Source organism: Gymnoscopelus microlampas, assembly GCF_963454915.1.
Source record: "Gymnoscopelus microlampas genome assembly, chromosome: 9".
In the NCBI taxonomy this organism is placed as follows: domain Eukaryota; kingdom Metazoa; phylum Chordata; class Actinopteri; order Myctophiformes; family Myctophidae; genus Gymnoscopelus; species Gymnoscopelus microlampas.
This window is the reverse complement of record NC_139946.1, coordinates 15,995,929-16,012,319: the sequence shown is the minus strand read 5'-3', so window position 1 is coordinate 16,012,319 and position 16,391 is coordinate 15,995,929. Positions and strand designations below refer to the sequence as shown.

General features: G+C 41.2%; 1 protein-coding gene across 1 annotated transcript; it reads right to left on the bottom strand.

Annotated features, from left to right (window-relative positions):
- Positions 1 to 7,570: 7,570 nt before the first annotated feature.
- Positions 7,571 to 13,586, bottom strand: nppc (natriuretic peptide C). The gene is made up of 3 exons (XM_084067979.1): positions 13,338 to 13,586; positions 10,923 to 11,232; positions 7,571 to 8,078 (listed from the first exon to the last, which is right to left on the bottom strand). The coding sequence occupies exons 1-2, from the start codon at positions 13,428 to 13,430 to the stop codon at positions 10,954 to 10,956; spliced, it is 372 nt and encodes a 123-aa protein (XP_083924105.1). The 5' UTR covers positions 13,431 to 13,586; the 3' UTR covers positions 7,571 to 8,078; positions 10,923 to 10,953.
- Between the last annotated feature and the right edge of the window lie 2,805 nt (positions 13,587 to 16,391).

The following is a 16,391-nucleotide window of genomic DNA, read 5'->3' as shown; positions in this document are numbered from 1 at the left end:
ATTTGTCAGAAGCGCGTTGCCTATCCAATATGTGTCCTGTCGCCACCTGCAATGCAGGCAGGTCACACAATCGGATGAGTAACCATGTGCGTTGAAACATCGTACTATGTCAGCAGCCTTGAGAAAAACAAAACAAAAAAACGATGCTGGACCAGTTTTGTGCTATACCAGGACCATGGACATACAGGATAACAAATGAAAAGATGTTGCTGGCAACGGCTTTACACCCAGTTAAACATGGAAAACTGTTTTCCATCAGCTCTGACTACATTTGACACTAGCTACTAGTGAAGCCAGTGAAGCCACACATCCTCGATTACAATAGCACTTGCAATTGAGTATGTGAACTGCATAAACAAAAGGACTTTACATACATCATAACAGACACACATTATATGACTTTATAACAGCCAACATCTGGTATGTGAATATCTTTCTTCATCTCGGTGTGTGTGTGTGTGTGTGTGTGTGTGTGTGTGTGTGTGTGTGTGTGTGCACGCGTGCTGTTTTAGATGTATTTATCTTTGCTTTTACATTTGATTTCATATGTACATTTGTTTTATAAATAAGGGGCCAAATACATACATCCCCCCCCCCCCCCCTTAATTACAGTACATTATAGATACATGGGACAAGGACTGACAGATACAGAGATCTCCATATCAGACGCATATCAGTCAGATCGGTGGTGCAACGTAGCCATGAGGGCTAGGGCCCAAACTCTAGATGTGAGGGCCGCGTAGCGGCCCGAACCTCTACTATGTATTTATCCGCGGACCCCCAATCTGAAAATATTTTGTGCCAGGGACCCCCATACTAGATTTGTGTTGTTAAAATGTTTAAAACATTTTTTATTTGTCGCATTTGTCTCTTTTTTCAAGATTAAAAACAAATAGCCGATCTAGGTTTAAAGTGCTCATGTGGCCTATAATAAATACTCGCATCTTTTGGCCTTGTTTTAATAGACCTGGTTGCTTATTTCTGTCGCACAATCTGGCAACACTGGTACGAGGGAGAAGGAAGGGGGCGGGGGGATTTTATACTTTTAGTGGAGGGAGTCACATTTAGCTTCTTATTGATAATGACAATAACATGGCCATCCCAGAACAGTTGTTTTTTATGCATTCACATACAGGAGAGTAATGTTTGCTCCTCTTAACGACCACATTGGACGTGTTTATGTGTTATCAGTTATTGTGTGGTCCTATACATGTAAGTTGTAACCAAGTTTTACCAGCAAACTGCCTCTCGGCATTTTGCCTCAAAGAAAACAGTGATCATCTGACTGTAGTAGCCAGGCATGACGGATCCTGTTGAACTTGTTGAAACTAAACCTTTAGGCTAACTTGGTTAGTAGTGATTTAATGTAGACCATTCCCCTGATTCCAGCAGGTTCGTTACAGTGGCAGTCAGACTGGCAGTTGTTGGAGGCTTTAATGAAACTAGTATCCGTTCTGACCGCCTGTTTATTTCAACCACGTGGTCGCAGCAGACAGCCACAGCTGCTATCAACCACGTGCTTCCTTTCCAACGCACGTGGATCACCGATAGTGATCATGTCGACTGGTGGCAATGATGAGTCTCAAACTTATTGATTGATTGATTGATTGATTGATTGATTGAATACTGTGAACTGCACGTGGTACAGTAAGAAATTAATGCTAAAATGAAAACATAATTCCAGTGTGGTCCTATGTATACAATTCATCAACATAAGCATTAAAAATTAACACAATAATGTCATCAACAAATACAAAGTACAAACACTATATCATATAGTCTATTATGTACAAAAGTGATGGGGAATTTACATTTACCTCCCCTTGTGGTCTCCTAATAGATGATTTATCAGGCCAATTCAGATAGAAACCATTGTTACACATCCTTTAATGGATGGTGCAGGCCATTCCACATTTTGGTGGCAGAGCAGTGGAATGAGAACTTTCCCATGTTTGTTCTAAAAAAAAAATTTCTAAATGTATCAAACACTTGGCCTACTCCCTTCGTCTGGTTACAGGTTATAAAATAAACAGCATACAATACATAGAGAACGTGTTTCTGGGAGAAGAGAAGTGCATGCATTTTAATGTAATTGTAATTGTGTGAAATTTAAATGTTTATGTACTCCAGTCCCATCTTTTTTTTTTTTTACCTTTAATTCACCAGTTGTGCCCCCAGCGACTGGGGGCCCATGGGACTGCCCCAGGCGGCTGGGCCCACAACTGTGTTATAAAGGTCACAAGAGCTGGGGCCCAACCATGAGGAAAAGCTTACTAATCAATAATTATCTCTGAATCACAATATTGTCTGTAATCTTAGTTATTTGTATCTACAAGTTAATTGAGACAAGTTCCTTGTATTTACCATTCAGACAGAATTAAAGGGGACATTTGAGTACTGTAGTTATCCTTCAATACCACACGGTGGCAGCATTGTATTGTATATTATCTACTAACCCAATGCTTACAGACGGTTATGATTTGCATTTCCCTGTAAAGCAGTTCACAACTGCCTGTACTTGCAAAATCATCTATATCACTATAAGGGAAGATGATCATAACTGCGGCATAAACCAAGGAATTGATTAGGATGTTATTGGTTGCACTACTAAATACCTCTTGTCCAAATGCTGCTCTCAATAATACATGTAAAGGTATTTATTATATGTAATGATGGGTATTAGAGCAGACAGAGATATAATCACTTGACAACAAGCCTTCTGGCTACAAAACAACCAGCTTCTCTGTGATCATACAGCTAGCAATGGTTTATTATTATTATTTATTATTATGGGATGTGTCAGCACTCAGCAGGCTGGAAAATGTCTTCAACCAATCAGATCACTTAGGTAAACTACTTAAACCCTACCCAAGACCAAAAAAAGAAAGACATGCTATCTCCGGTTTACTTCCCGTATCTGAGTGAAGTAGGTGGCTGCCTATGGACCCAATCTCAAGTCTCAAGCCACACAATCGTCTCAAGCCATACAATCTTACCAAGAATTTCATTCTAAAATGGCTTTTTTCAGAGAGACAAATCAGGTGAAAATCAACTTTATTATCGACCTTTCTCTGTCCCAGCAACACACTCTTGCGGGATCTAGCACCAGTAAATATAGGACGTTTCGCATTTTGCCTCTAGTGGCTCCAATTGGGATCTTTCTAAATCAACCATCTTTGACCCTACTCAGTAGACCAGGGTTCTATCTATACTAGGGTCTATAGACGGATTTCCGCGCGACGTCATCACAGAGCAGAATGCGCAATCTGCGCATGCCTGGGGGAAAGGCGCGTTCGAAAATACAGCCCTGAGCGGCAGTGAGCGCACTGGCCAATACAAACTAATAGGCGAGTGTGCTCCGGTGCGTAATTTCCAAACGCACCCATAGGCTTACCCCCTCCTCTGCGCGGTCATATCCTCTCAATGTTTACAAACATGAAACCCGTCTATAAGTATTTCCCTCTTCACCAAATCTCTTTGCTGAAAATAAGTAATTTACCTCACAAATTCTGAGGTACAGTAGATGCACTTCGGTGCATTGCACTTTCGGTTGCATTGTCGCATTGTGAGTCACAATGCAACGTGTTGTGAGCTTGTAAGATTGGCTATTTTCATCAAATGTTCACACCCCAAAATAGTGACACTATTGTTCATGTGGTTAATAAAACTAAAACTAAAACTACAGGTTGTTTTAGGTTCTGTGTTTTAGAGGCCGACTTGGAGCTACACATTCAAAATCAGATGATATCAAATGGCTGTTGAGAATCCCCAAGTATCAGTCTTTGACAGATGAAAATAATAATAAGCTCATTCTAATGGTAGATATTTGGGTTGTATCCCCTCCGGCAAAGTAACACAACATCTGGTTTTGACTCCTGTCATCCTTCATGCGTTTAATTAATGTCTTTGGTTTCAATCTCAGTGAAGTACATAAAAAAGTCAAGCCGGATACTTCCTCACCGCCGCACTATAAAAGCCTGTGTTAGTTTAACCTTTTGTTACTCAGAGAGAAGGGGGGACCTTTGTTAATCCCACTGGGGAAACTCACTTTCAGCTTCACCCAGCTGATGGCTGCTCCGCTGGTCATGATGAGTGCTCAGGGAGGACTTTGACCTCTTTATTGATAATTAACATATGTAAATATACATTGTCACACCATTATCAAAAGGATAAAATGCAAAAAAAGCCTGCTGTCCTTTCATATATATGTGCAAATTATGTGGTGTTGCATGATGTGATGTGTATGTGTGTATTTGCACTCAAGTCCACGCACCCAATGGTGCAAGAAAATGTCCTTATGGGCAAAGTGTGTGTGTGCCTTCCACACTAGGGGATAGCGACTTTGCAGTACAAAACAATATAAATACCAACAACTGTACAACTATAAATGTCGTTTTTTTTTATTTTAACTTTTTATTGTCTACATTCTTTATAAAACAATTAAATACAAATTTAATTTTGAAACAAAACATTTCCAGAATACACACCAGAGGATAAGACTCATTGGTTATGTCAGACAGTGTCTACAAGAGACTGGACTTGGTTTGATTCGTTGCTTGATTGATTGAGTACTTAAGTAACAGTTTGCAAAAAGTGCAGAGGTACAGTTATACAATAATGCTAAATGTTAAATGCTAAACACAAAAAGCCCTGAGGGATTGTTTCCATTGTGGTTCTGTGTATTGAATTCATCAATGTGGTGGGATGCTCACAGAACTGACATAAAACAACATTACAAAAGCAGCATTTAAATGCAGGAAAAGAAATACAAGAAATTCATCTTATTATTCAATATGTACATTCACAGTAAACTCCTCAGTGTTAATTCAAAGGTGCCGTAAGTGACATTTAGATCTATATTTCCATAATAATAATAAAATGAACACAGGATTTTACTGTGTATCTGTGAAACCTGTCCTTTGTATCTGTTGTTGTTTACACACTCATTCTGCATGTGTGTCTCTCCCCATGTGGTTGCAACCTCCTGCAGACTTGCTGTTGAATTGCTCCTGAGTAACGAATGTTCCAAAACGGACAACCCCCCTGCCATCGATGTTGATGTTACACGTGTCCATTGCCCTACCATTCAACAACACTGTGAGTAATGCACTTTATTTTAACATGATCTGTTTGTGAATCAGAATCAGAATTGTTTTGACAACTTTATTGTCACATCACAGGTTTACAGGTATAAAACAGTGGGTGAAATTTGTTTTTGTGTAAGCTCCATCGTTTTTTGTTATTTCCATAAGAGAAAGGGAAGAAGAAGAAGGGGAGGGGTGGGGGGGTCTATCTACACATGGTATCTATCCGGTGTCTAACAAGTCTGATCTTTTCTATCACGTGATATTACAAAGTTTGTCCTTCACCATGCACTGCTTCTATAAGATGAGACACATCACTGCTAAGTCGCCTTTTGGGAAATTACAATGGCTATTAATTAACTATTTAAGACAGACATCTTTATCTCTATAATGCTTGGAAGAGAAGGCCAGCACAGCTTTTTCTATGAAAGATAGTTTGTGTCACCCTGGCCAACGCTCCTAGAGTTTTAGACTCTTCTCCCTCCTGGCTCCCAAGCTGTGGAATGACCCCCCCCCCCACCTCAATCACAACTGTAAACTCACTCCCCATTTTCCACAGACTCTCTCACCCCCTAGCACTCCTCCTTATTCCTCCTGGTATCACTTCTTGTTGCCTATTTTTTGATAGATGCATTGCTCGTTATACAGATGTATTTTGGTTACTTGTTTACATATCGCTCTGTCAGGTGGAAACCTGATATGTCCAAAACTGTTTTCAGGATTCAAATTCAAAAACAGCAAAAGCAGCATATCTACAAGCTCAAAACATGCCGCTTCGAGCCGTGTTTCGAGCTTGCAGATCTACTACTTTTGATACTTTTGTGTGACGCTGTAGTATGATCAAGTAAAAAAAAACACAATAGGTTAGAATATGGAGATAGGAGGTTTCTGCCCGACATGTCATTTAAAAGACAGCAGACAGATGCTAGGTTTGATGTTTACCTGGTATCCTAGTTCATTTGTAGCACTTCTTTGTTTTCTTTTCACTCTTTGACCATTTACCTTGTCATTTGTTGACTGGGGTTCATGCCATTTACTCTGATCCCGCATTGTGTTAGTTGCTATGAGGATCTGATAAATGCCTAAACCTGTAATTATAAATTGAGTCTACCTGGGTGGTTACTGAATGTGTGGTTCGCCAGTGGCTCATCACCACGCATCATGCTGTGTGCTTGTAGATCTGCAATTTTTCGGTGTGTGACGCCCGCGCACAATTAAGTATACAGGAAATCATGCATACCATTTACAGGTGTCCTCTTTTCTGAACATCTGTTTTCTCAGCTGGATGCTGCCCTCTACTGTTTAAATAGTGCAAACTATGACCATAATCATGCTTACTTCAGCTCATTAAGGCTATCCTGACAGTGTACAAGTGCATTTGTGAATCTGAGCCCATCAAAGTTATTTGTTATTAGAATAATAGCTATCATAAACCTTTACTTATAGATTCTATTCAGTGTATATTATTATGTATACCATTTTCTTCATTCTTCTGCTTCATCAAAGACACATTTGTAACAAACACACAGTCCTGCCGGATGCAGAACAGTTTTAATAAACTAATTGGACATTAAGTGCTTTGTTCAGGTGTACCTTGATGTCAGTGGACATTGGACAAGGAAGAGTAGAACATTCTTGACATTAGTCATTCTCTTTTCCCAGTTGGAATAGGGATTCAAACTGGTTCTAGTGACAAGCTTGTATCTGGAAAACTTTGGCCATCGTTGCCTACTTTTTGTAAAACAAAACAAACAAAAAAGAAAGAAAGAAGACAGAAAGAAAAGATTGTCAATCCTAAAAGTATTGTGCTTTCAGCATTGACCTTAACTGATGCTTTAAAACTACATGCTGCTGTAAAGTAGAGCTTGACTCTGCTCCAACGTTCCCAACTATCCCAGCGAGGAGGACAGCAGAGTCACTTCTTCCAATCTTCCGTTGTAACTCAAATCTTTATCTCTTTTAGAAAATATTCATGTCCTCGCTCAGTCTAAATCATATCCCCATCTCCATTTTCTACTCTACTTGCAATGAAAATTCTCCAGGTTGGCCCACTTTTTTACAGTAGTACTTGGTTCACCAGGTTCAAATATTTGGATGCTTTGGCTTTGACACTTGCATTCATCATTATTATTATTACTACAGAAACTGCTTCCTGCAGTAAGAGTTCTCCTGTGTTTTTTTTGCCTGCATGTACTGTGTACCTCATACCATGTTGTGCATATGGTTAGTTATCAGTTATAGTCAATTCAAATGTTGTTGTTGTTTTTATATCTGTGCTCTGCGTTCATGCCTCCAGTAAGGCGAGACTTTGCACTGCACTGACAGGTTTCAATAAAGAACAACACTGCCTCTGATTAATTATTAATGTCACAAGTATGCTATATATGCCCCGAGCAAGTGTCTCATCCCTTACATATGCGTTGGAACCTCAGGAACATAGAAACCTCTTTCCTTGTCTGACAAAAACTCAAGAGGAGACTTGTAAGTGCACATGGAATGTTCATTTTTTATCATTTTGAAAACATTTACAACTATTTGAGACAAAAGAGGAAAAAAAAAGTTACAAACGGAATTGACCTGCAGTTTGCATCCATTTTCAAAATGTTACATAAATAAAACTCATATTTATAAATATCTCTTTTTATAAACATATAAATAGTTTTTTCGTTTTAAACATAAATACATTTATGCAGAGGGGGGGTGGAGTACATGAATGTACAGTCAGCAGCAGCAACAATATACAGCTTTGCGGTTTGTAGTTTTTACACCATTGTCCTCCATCTTTGTAATATGTCTGTGTATGTCTCGTGGTGTTTCGTTATGTTATGCATATTATGGTTGTTTTTTTGTAGCGTTGTTGTCATCTCAGTCCACATTATGCTGGTCCTGGTGGCTTTGTTTTCGTACCGAAAATCCGTCACTTGGTGGGATTTGCTTATCTTCCTTGGGGAGAACAAACTGAATCCATGTTGTCCAAACACATCGTCCAGAGTTCTGCAGAGAGAAGAGAGACAAGTGTGGTTAGATTAAGCTGTTGGACAAAACTTTAATGACATCAATTATTTTATTCAAATGTTTTTCTGTTGTTCATTCATTCACCAATCTACCCATAATAACCATCCATCCATCCATCCATGTAGGGTTGGATTTGCTGGTTGGATCTGCTTTTGATATCCCTACTCTTGACATTTATTTTTTATCAACAGTTGGGATACAAAACTTAATACAGAAATAGCTAAAATAGAAGATCTACAAGCTCACAACGCATTGCAAAGTGACACATTGTGAGCTTGTAGATCGGCTATTTTTGTTTTCTATTCGTCATACAAAGAAGTATATTGGGCTTAAGTAGTAACCCCCTTTGTTTTGTTTCCCAAATCGAACCCTGCATCCATCCATCCATCCACCCATCCATCCATCCATCCATCCATCCATCCATCCATCCATCCATCCATTAATTCATTCATTCATCAGTTAATTATCACTCACATTCTTCATGTCAGTACCCTAACACTATAGCAACACTGTTTTGGCCTTCCAGTACGCAACTCCAAGCCAGATTCCCCCTGTGTTCATTTATCCCATTAAAACCGGCAAAGCGTCTGTCATTCTGTGTCATTTTAGATTTTTTGCGTTGGCTTTTCAAAAACGGAAATAACTCGCTGCGAGCTTGTACATCTGCTATTTTTGAGCATTTTTGAAAAATCTTGAAAGTGCGAGAACTACTGATTAAGAAGGCATTTGTAGAATCGGCCACAGGTCTTAATGGGTTATACATAGCAGCACCGCGGGGAAACGGAGGTGTCAAACATGCACACGCACACGCACACGCACACACACACACACACACACACTTAGTCACAAACAAACACATTGGTGAGTCAGGTTGTGTCCAGGCATGAACACAGACACACAACAACCACAAGAAGGCCTTGTCTCAGTGGGACTGACGGTGTGTCACCTGGGTCTCCTCACTGCCTCCTGTTCTACTTCCACCCGCTAGCGTTTTCACACAGCTTTAACCCATTAACACCTGGGGCCGATTCTACGAATGCCTTCTAAATCAGTAGTTCTCATACTTTCAAGATTTTCCCCCCAAAAAATGTACAAGCTCGCAGTGCGGCACGAAGTGACGCGCTGTGAGCTTGTATATCTGCTATTTTTTTAATAGCCAACACAAAAAATCTAAAATGACAAGGTTTTAGTGGGTTAAAAGATAAAGCACTTCCCAGAAAACAAATTGCTCAAAATGTGTGCGTGTCTGCCTGTATGCATGCATGCATGGCATGCACAGGCCTACACCTCTCTCACTTTGCCTTGTTACCTCTCTCTCTCTATGTTTTTCTCTCTCACACGTAGCAGCCCATGATCGGCTTCTTAATTTTTATGAATGACCTTTGTTCTTGTGCTTAGCTAATCTGTGCCATGTGGCGCTGGTCCAAACAAAATGTGATGTGATCATTCATTCATGATGATGATGATGTGTACCAGTTACGAGCGTTGGACTTCCTACACTGTTAAAATCCTCAGCGTTACTTAACTCCTGAGCATGTGCTACTATAAAGGTAACCAAATGGGCCAACCGTTTGTACACTCTCAGAGTTACGAATGGACAAATGAACACTGAGGATTTTACTGGGTAAAAGACCGAATGGAGCGGCTCCCATAGGTCGACACAATAAGCTAAATCCTCAGCACAAAATTACCAAAATCCTCAGCGTTCACTAACAGTTTTTAGTTTTTTTTACACTTTTGTGGTCAAAATTAACACTGGGGAATTTTGCTGTGTATGAAAGTTTAAAGTGGCCTTTCCTGACAACGTCACAAAAGGGACTTTGCTTGTGTCCTCAAAGAGGACGCAGAGGGTTCTGTGACTGTCCCCATAAAGTAGAGGGCTGGAGGTCTATAGAATTGAACTTCATCGCGGTTATGATCGCCAAGGACAATCGTAGCTATCAACGTTCCGTGGCAGTCTGACGCAATGGGATTTCCTCTATCACGCTGACCCCCGACCCAGACCATAATCTGGCGGATGTCATCATCATCATCAATCTGAGACAGACCATAATCTAATGGATGACCTCATCATCACTCTGAAACAGTCAGACCATGCTTGATCGCTGTACTAACACTGTACCAACTGTGCCAGGCAGGCAGCAGGGCAGGCTGACTTTGATGTGGGATTAGGCTAATAAGTGTGCAAGTGAAATGCACACGGTCCAGAGAGACCTAGAGCAGAACTGATCCCAACCTTTCCTGGATCAGGGCCCACTTGAAAATATTGAAAGCGTTCACGGCCCACCCATCTGACCACTTAACACGGCAGCCATGCCGGCATTAAACTACATATTTGGCTAGTGACCCCCCTGGAACCCCCTCAAGGACCCCCTGGGTGGTCCCCGGACTCCACTTTAAAAACCATGGCTGTTTACAAAAACTATCATGACATTTCTTTATTTCTTTCTTTATGTGGTTCTCAAAGTGGGGACTGGACTGGGGTCCTTGGGGGGGCTTCATGGGCTCCCCAGCCAAACGATTGTCTCAAAACTTCTATTCACTTTTTTAGACTCTGTGACTAGTGACTGTCTATTCTGTTTCAGTATCTATCACCACTATGAATTCATGTCTCATGTACAGACAGTTAAGTCATTAAGACAGTTTAAATCAATTTAAATCAAACAACTTTTCAAATCAGGGTGCAGAAAGGCCATAATCATTTGAAAAATACTTTCCATGGCCTAAAGTCAATGTGGTGGTCCATTGCTTGAAAATGTTTGAAAACATTTGGCCTATAACATCGTTTTTGAACGGTTTAGGAGGACTGGAGACGCCACTCACCAACACAGTTTGCTGCTCCGTCACTCTCTCTCTAACAGCCCATGCCGCTGATGGTTCCTATCCTATCCATCTTGTGTCCGAAGCAGCCGCTCCGGGCCGCGGACCCCCCTTTCTTGTTGTTGCCCGTCTTGTGTCTCCTCGTTGGCGCGGGCGGGTCGTTGAGGAGGCGCGCCCACATTCCCTTGGCGCGCGTGTCCATGCGCAGGTCCCGCAGCAAGCGTATCCGAGAGCGCATGTCATCCAGTCTCCTCTCTCTCTCGTCAGACTCCAGCATCTCCGCCAGCTCCTCGCCCAGCAAACTTCTGAGAGACTGGAACACAGAAAAATAAAACATGACGGTGGTGTAAAGTAACTAAGTACATTTACTCAAGTACTGTTACAGTACTTAAGTACAATTTTGAGGTTTACTTTTGGAGTATTTCCAATTTTCACTACTTTTACTTTTAGCCTACTCTACATCTCAAAGGCAAATATTGTAGCCTACTTTTACTCCACTACAAGTATTTGAGTAATTTGACAACTTTAGTTAACTAGTTATACTTTGTAGATTTTGATTATTATTACAAAACATACATTGACCACTTCAGCCCTGTATTCAATTCGGCCATTTGAAAATAGCCGATCTACAAGCTCAGATTTTTATACATTTGAAAAGTTGTGAAATGGTAGGCTACATTCTGCATAGTGAGTAGCCTACTTTCTACTTTTGGTACTTTTAAGTAGGCCTACATTTTCATACCAATACTTTTGTAGGCTACTTTTACTCAAGTAAATTGTACATTTTTAATTCCGAACTTATACTCGTACTTTTACTTAACCACCACTGAAAACAGACGAGCGTTACAAATATCCAGACACCAAGAAACAGACAATGCAATAAAGAGACAGTGAACAGTGTCAAAGTGCCTGCTTGTGCGAGCAGCAAGAGCCCATGTAAAAATACAATAAAAATAGAAATGGAGAGAGAGACGGAAGATAAAGCGAATAGTCCACAATTAAGTATTTTAACACAGTGTTTGAAGTGGAGAAAATAAATCACATTTTCTAAACCTTACCCATTTTTACGCACGCCACACCAGTAAAGTATAATTGAAATGTGGATAATACATGGCGGACCTGTCTGCACTTGCCTCCCATCGGATGAAATCAAATAGCAGGTTGGAACTCATCATGTCTAACTTCCGAACAGCCTCACAACAAGACTGCTGTCAGGGCCAAAACAAACGCTCAAATGCGGTTAAAGGAATAGTTCACCCAAAAAATTACTTATTTTCTATCAACTATTCACCCCATGAAGTCTTGAATTTGATGACCGTCGGTCGGAGTCAATTTACCTGTTTTCATCAAATGATTGGCTTAGGAATGCGACAAAAACAAATCTCCATGAATTCAATGCTTCATGGGGTGTTGTTCACATGACGCTAGTCATGTTTCAGGGCTTCATGGGGTGTGTAATTGATAGAATATAAGATGTTTTTGGGTGAACTATTCCTTTAAGGCTAAACGCTTAATTTATAGGCTCCATCGTGCAAGAAAGGTGTCGCTTGCCAAAAGAACAGCACTATACAAGCTAACAAAGCATTGCACTGTGACTTATTGTTAGGTTGCAGATCTGTTCTTTTTGGAAAGTGACACCGTCGTTGTTTTGAAGTAGGTATATAGCCTATAAATTAGGCTTTAAAACGAGAAAAACAGGTGCTTGTAGCCTATATACCGCTCTATTCTGGAATTGGGTCTATGTGCTATTAAGTCGAACTGATCATAATCATTACATAACATGAACTCCTAGTAGGCTTACATTACTTTTCGACATACTGACCCAGAATCTGTTGATTGGACCAATTGATGCTGTGCGTAATGATCATTTTACGCGCGGAAAGGTTTTGTCTGGGATTTTGACTGAAGAGTGGGGGAAAATCACTCCATGTTAAAATATCTTCATAATGTTAAATGTTCACCCCCATAAAATCGTTAACAGTTTCGCCTACAGTATATCCTGTTCCAGATGTTTCTTTAGGAGCACCTTGTAGACCGTGTACGCATTATGTTTAGAGAGAGCAACCTGCCTATAATATTTAAAAATCCAAGCAATCTTTTTTGAATAGGCTATTTCATCCTAAATCCCTGGCAACGGGTTATCATGTATTTTATATTTAGACCTGGAATTATGGAATGCACATGTCTGATGCTGAAGATCGGAGCCCAAACATAAACTAAACAGTAAGCCCAAAGCATGCACCATTGCAATATAGGCAGGAGCTGAGGCGCCCAAATAACAACTAATTGACTCACATGGTAAAAACGGCACTTAAGCGTCAGTCGATAAATCAATACTTTAGCCCTACCAGGTGCGCAAAATGTCATTTATTTGAATGTCATATTTAATTGTAAAGGAGATCAGTCCGTTTCTCTTACCTTCTGCTGGGTCTGAGTTAATGGTTTGGCTCCCGTTCTGACTGAAAGCAGGGTGATCATAAGTCCACAAGCCACCAAGTGCCAGAAGTTCATTCTGACAAGTTTCTTTTCTGTTTTTGTATGTTTGTATGAAGAAGAATAAGGGATTCCTGTCTCACAGAAGTTCACACAGACAGAGCAGAGGAGATGAAGCAGTCAGTTAGCTGGTATATAGTGTTCTCTCTCAGTCCGTTGGGTCTTTAACTCCAAAGCTCCTCCAGGTCTTCTCTAACTCTGTGAATTACTGCTCAACGCTTTTATAGCCAGTCGAGATGATGTCACGCTAACCTGCATCGCAATGGTCCTCCTTCTAACCGGTACCTTGCCAACTCTGTTCCTCTGTCTGGACGTCTGCCTCTCTCTCTCTCTCTCTCTCTCTCTCTCTCTCTCTCTCTCTCTCTCTCTCTCTCTCTCTCTCTCTCTCCCCTCCCTCCCTCCCTCTCTCTCTCCTCTCTCCCACCTCTCTCACCCCCCCCCCCCCTCTCTCTCTCTCTCTCTCTCTCTCTCCCTCCCCCTACCTGCGTCTGAGAACGTCACGCAAGTGACTAATAATTCAATGAGACAGACAAGCTCCGGTCATCGTGTATTTGGAGGGGAAATGAGATGCGATACGGGGCTTTATAGAACCTACTGTTGTTGCCCCACCATCACGGAGCTCATGGGATGCTGTGATTGTGAGTGACTGGGTTAAAGTGTGCCACTGGCTGGGTCGCAAGTCCGCAACCAGCCAGTGGACTCAAGTAAAAGTAGCAATACTGCAATGTAGAAATAGCCTACTAAGTAAAAGTCCGGTATAATAAAAATATAGGCCTACTCGAGTAAAAGTATAAAAGCATTAATTGGCACAAAAATATACTTAAAGTACCAAAAGTAGTAGCCTACAAAGTAGTCATTATGCAGAATGTCACATTCTGCATGAATGTCCCATTTCACAAGTTTTCAAATAAATGTATAAAAATAAAATTGTGATCATCTCCTATTTTCAAATGGCCGAAATGTATACAGAGCTGAAGGTTAAAGTATGTTTTGTAATGCAAAATCTACAAAGTAACTGGTAACTAACTATAACAGACATCAAACCATCGCTCCAATAAGCAGGGATGGAGACGGAGTTCCAAAACTACCAGGGTTATCCTATCCTGGTCAACAACATATATAGTCTACTTGTTATAGTCGGTTTTTAGACTGATTTCTGTTGGCAGCTACCTGCTCTAACAGACCGTGGATCTTCCAACAAACCAGTTTCAAGCACTTGATGCTGGAAAAATACCGTTATGCATAATGTAGACATCTGACGTATCATTTTACAGTCAACGTGAAACTGATCAGATTCTAATGAATTATGTCAGAGTCCTTGCACGTTGCATCATGGGTCTTGATGTGATGTGATGTCATTTGATTTGGTTTCATTTGAATATTAGCTTACACCGAAGTTTCAACCTGGCCTCCCTATTTTGGGAAATAGTCACACTAGTGAATATAGCAGATCTACAAGCTCACAACGCATCACTACTACTATATTAGTAGGCTATGCTATAGGCCTATTGATGAAGTATATGAAGCTCTCACATTTTTTTTCAAAACATGCACCAGGCTGTGGAGCTGTAGCTGTGTGTGCCCTCGCAGCGACTTGGTAATATCCTTATCCATTTGTCACTCAGAGAGTGTACAAAATAAATGTACCCAAACGGACCCTTAGGGGATACATTTGTAGCCTACTCTCCCAAAGTTAAATTAGTGTAGGCTACTAGTCGTAGGCCTACTATAGCCTACTACACGTGCGAGCCGCCTATGGGAGAGACTTTCTCTTGCGATTCTCTTGACTTTCACTGTCACGAATCACGATTAAGCCCAGTAAACGCGTCTGGCACGAACAAAGACATACGCATGGATATTAAGTCAGTTTGAATAGAACACACAGCAGACATTGTGTGTTTGTTCTGTGTGTCGCAGGCAGCCGCCTCTGTTTAACTGCAGGCAGGCAGCCACCTGCTCCAAGGAGCGCAGAGCGCTCATCCAGTGCAGTTGCATTGGATGGAAGAAATTAGATTTTTTTTGTCTCCCCGGGACCTAAACTACTGAAAATAGCCGATCTACAAGCTCACAACGCGGCGCGCTATTTTCGCTTGAAAGTTATGTTTGTGGAATTTCTTTTAATCGTTTATTTATTAAATTATTTTGAAAATGGTTTGAATTTATTTTCAATGTATGAAAAAGGAAGGGGATGTTTACTCGCGACCCACGCAAATCGGTCCGCACCCATCAATTGGGTCCCGACCCAGTGTTTGGGAAACTGCCCTCTGTATACGCTCCATGTTGAACGTGACTGTCTCCCTGTAAGCATGCTTCATCGCATCAATGACATATAATGGGCTGAGTTTCACAGGCAGTAACAGCACATACCATGCGTCCACTGAGTTCAGTGTGTGTGTGTGTGTGTGTGTGTGTGTGTGTGTGTGTGTGTGTGTGTGTGTGTAACTGTGCTTGCATGCATGTGTGCGTGCGTGCGTGCGTGCGTGCGTGCGTGCGTGTGTGCGTGCGTGCGTGTGTGTGTGTGTGTGTGTGTGTGTGTGTGAGTGTTTGATCCTAATAACAACGTAAATGATTCTTCTGGCACGACGACAACCTCTTGCCGACACGAGTGGAAAACTCGCAGGCGGCACCGTCTGTGTTGGAACGCAGAGTGGCAGTATTTGCTGTGCTGTGCCGAAAAGCTCAACGTGCCTCCCCCAGAGTGAAACTTCAACCCAGGGGTCTTTGACGTTTTTCAGGCCAAGGACCCCTAAGGCTGAGAGATGAAGCAAGCACCACCCCACAATGTAAACCTTGTTTACATTGTTATTTGTTCATTTCAGACATTTTAGCCACTTGATTTGCTCCTTTTCCCCCTACACCAAACCTCTTTGTCGAAAATAGCAGATCTACAAGCTCACAACCCCTCCGCAGCAGGAGGTATTGTGAGCTTGTAGATCTGCTATTTTCGGCTAATTTTCCTCAGAATAGAGATGCTAGGGT